Raw genomic sequence first — 3,672 nt, forward strand, 5'->3', positions numbered from 1 at the left:
TGGTCTCTTCATTGGTTCATTGTCCCTGCTCCTGGGCCATAATTGGTACTTGGTAATGCTTATCAAATTGAAGGGATTGAAATCAAAGGGCAACAGATATTATAATCTGATTCAATAAACCAAGTAAAATTAGGCTTTTATTTGTGGTTGTTGTTAATTCTCACGCAAAATTCAAATCTTGCGTGAATTTTGGGACACCCTTTATATAGCACCTAATCTATACCAGGCCAAAAACAAAACTATGTTTGCTTGGTTTTTACTGCACACCCCCCACTGGAGATGTGCCCGCAACCAAGGTACATGCCCTTGACCAGAATCGAACCTGGGACCCTTCAGTCTGCAGGCCGACACTCTATCCACTGAGCCAAACCAGTTAGGGCTGTTTTAAATTTTAAATTAAAAGGATGTGTTTTAAAAATTTAAACCAGAATCTTAGGCATTATGGGAAAATATTTGGAAAAGCCAGGTAGAGTTCATTTCATGCATGTTGAAATTTGCAAATTAATCCTGAGTACATTTTACATGTTTTAATTGTATGGACCAGCCTCAACTTCTAAAGCCCAACCACCTCTACCAGTGGAAACCTTCCAGTTTCATGATGGAAGAAGGTCTTTGTGAAGCATTGTGCCTGTTTTCTAACACCTCCTAGATCCCAAGTGTAGTGTAAATAGTGAACTTCTGAAAACCTATACATTCCTTTGACTAATTTTTTAGCTCAATTTTCACCCAGTCACTTCTTCAGTATTGGGGGAGCCTCCAACACAGTAACCTTCTGATCTCAGTTCACTGAAGGGCAAGAAAATTGTCATGGAGAGTGAGAAGCACCAGCAATAGAAGACTGGAAGTTTTCAGGGAGTGTCTGCCCCACCTGGGGCAGAGACCCATTTCCTCTCAGAGCTGAGTCCCTCGTGTGTATATACTTACAGGACTCCTTACACAGCTGCCTAAAGCCACAAATATGTTGAAAACTATCTCTATTCTCCTCTTCTCTGAAAAAGCTGACTTAAGGAAAGGAGCTACATAATAAACACACGAGTCCTAGAAATAAGCCTTATTATAGAGCCTTGCTTGATATGAATCAATGGCAACTACTCTGCATGTTCTTCAGAGAAGAGATTCCATATCTACCTATTAATGTAAAACCTTCCTATTTTGTAATTTCACTTCAAGGCATATACATGTAATGCACATTGTTAAATTGTTTCAAATTAAATTGATTAAAATTTGTATCCAAGAGCTCCAAATCAACTGCAAATCACTCTGTAAACATTTCCTACATGACTACAAGGCACCTTTGGGAATTTATGAAAGAATAAAATGAGGTGCTAGAATTAAAGACATTCTTACGTATATAAAGAACCAAACTGGATAGTTTAATGAAAAAGTATTAGGTTAAGTGGTACAAGTGGAGATACCAGCCTGCAGTAACAATAACATGGCAGAAGAAAAAGGACTAGATGGGGAAGACTTCTGGAAGGTTTTTGTTTTAATATATATTTTATTGATTTTTTACAGAGAGGAAGGGAGAGAGATAGAGAGCCAGAAACATCAATCAGCTGCCTCCTGCACACCCTGCACTGGGGATGTGCCCGCAACCAAGGTACATGCCCCTGATCGGAATCGAACCTGGGACCCCTGAGTCCGCAGGCCAACACTCTATCCACTGAGCCAAACCAGTTAGGGCCATCATAGAGTTCTTATTAGATGTAAAAGGAGCCTAGTTTGATCACAGCAGGGCTCCCAGAAGGAGGGGTCAAGAAGCCAGGATGGCCCTGGAAATCAGGCAGAAATGCTTTCATCAGTGATTCTCAACCTTGACTGCACATGAGAGTCAAAGGGGGAGCTTTTAAAGCCACAAAAGATAAATTATTTTAGTATCTGAGATAACTTAGGCATCAAGATTTTTCATAACTCTCCACTTATTTTGTTATACAGCCAGTGGTTGAGAACCACAACTAACACAAGAACTTCTGTTAGTTCTAGTGGAAAAGAACAGTATTTGAAAGTCATGATTCAGTTATCACTATACTTCAGGACTGTACACAGCACTTCCCTTCCAGTGGACTTGAAACTAAATTTAAACTTTTCTCAAAGGACTCTACATCATCATGTCACACTAACTACATTGACTCTAGATGGCCTTTATGTTAGATATTTATAAAAACACAGACTTAGCACTCCAGACTAACGGGATCTTACAGATGATTCCAAATAGAACCTCTAGCTTAGAGAATAAATTATTAAACAACTAGAGGGCCGGTGCACAAAATTCGTGCACAGGGGTGTGTGTGTGTGTGTGTGTGCGCGCGCCTCAGCCCAGCCTACCCCCTCTCCAATCTGGGACATCCCTCTCACAATCCAGGACTGCTGGCTCCCAACCACTCATTGCCTGCCTGTCTGCTGTCCCCTAACTGCTTCTGCCTGCCAGCCTGATCCCCTCCTAACCACTCCCCTGCCAGCCTGATCAACGCCTAACTCCTCCCCTGCCAGCCCGATCACCCCTAACTGCCCTCCCCTGCCAGCCATCTTGTGGCACCCACCTTGGTTCCACATGGGGGCAGCCATCTTTGACCTCATGGGGGTGGCCATCTTGTGTGTTGGAGTGGTGGTCAATTTGCATATTACATAGGATAAGTGAGCACATTCATACATACACATGCATATAGTGTGTGTGTGTGTGTATGTATGTATGTATACACATACATACACACACACACCCATCAGTTTTTACAAATTTCCCAATAAAGCATTATTTTGACAGAGTGGTAACATGTTAAGTATCTGACCTGTGTTTCTTTGCAAGGTTTGAAGGAGAAGTTCTGCAGAAGTCTGACGATAGCAAGTTTCATGTTCATGATAGCAAACCTCATGCCAATGCAGTTTCGGGGTCCACTTCCAAAGGGCATGTATGTGTAAGGATTTATACTGTCCTGGTTCTTCTTATTGAACCTGGTTCCACAACAGTAGATTAAAACAATTAATAAAACATAAACACCACAAGAACTACATGTTTGGGGTTCTAGTATATAGGATACTCCAGTGGGCTAGTCGTGAGATCCTGCTCTGGTTATTTTGCTGTGAGAAATATAAGCTAGAGATCATTTCCACTCCCCTTACTCTTTAGGAGCTTTCAGTTTCATTGAAGAAAAAAGATGAATGCTGTTTAAAAGAAAATTTATTTTTAAACACTAAATTACATTCAGGATGTTGAAATGTTCACACTCTAAAGGCAAGAAGGAAATGAAGGAAAAGAAGGTTTCTCCCTCCATCAAACTCATGCTTATCACATGCTTATGGAGGAAGGAAGCAGGAATAATACTTCCTATTAATTATCTTTTCCTTACCTTCCCTTCTTTCCCCTCCCCTCCTCTGACCTCTCCCCTTCTGTTCCTCTCTCTCTCATTGAATAGCTTAAATCAGATGACTTACATTGGCATATGATGCTCCTCTACTCTCATATGATCACTGGTTTCCTTATGTATCTCTTTCACAAGGCCAGTGGTCGGCAAACTCATTAGTCAACAGAGCCAAATATCAACAGTACAACGATTGAAATTTCTTTTGAGAGCCAAATTTTTTAAACTTAAACTATATAAGTAGGTACATTGTTATGAACTTAATTAGGGTACTCCTAAGACTTAGGAAGAGCCACACTCAAGGGGCCAAAGAGCC

At 41.0% G+C, this 3,672-nt stretch overlaps 1 protein-coding gene across 1 annotated transcript in view; it reads right to left on the minus strand.

Annotated features, from left to right (window-relative positions):
* Positions 1-2,705: 2,705 nt before the first annotated feature.
* The window catches only part of LOC102756525 (cytochrome P450 3A12), a 43,432-nt gene continuing 42,465 nt past the window's right edge, over positions 2,706-3,672 (minus strand). The window contains exon 11 of the mRNA XM_015557346.1: positions 2,706-2,949. Coding sequence (XP_015412832.1) covers positions 2,721-2,949 — 229 coding nt within the window. The 3' untranslated portion in view covers positions 2,706-2,720. The remainder of the gene's footprint in view (positions 2,950-3,672) is intronic.

The sequence above is a fragment of the Myotis davidii genome, unplaced genomic scaffold (assembly GCF_000327345.1).
Source record: "Myotis davidii unplaced genomic scaffold, ASM32734v1 scaffold1593, whole genome shotgun sequence".
Taxonomy (NCBI): domain Eukaryota; kingdom Metazoa; phylum Chordata; class Mammalia; order Chiroptera; family Vespertilionidae; genus Myotis; species Myotis davidii.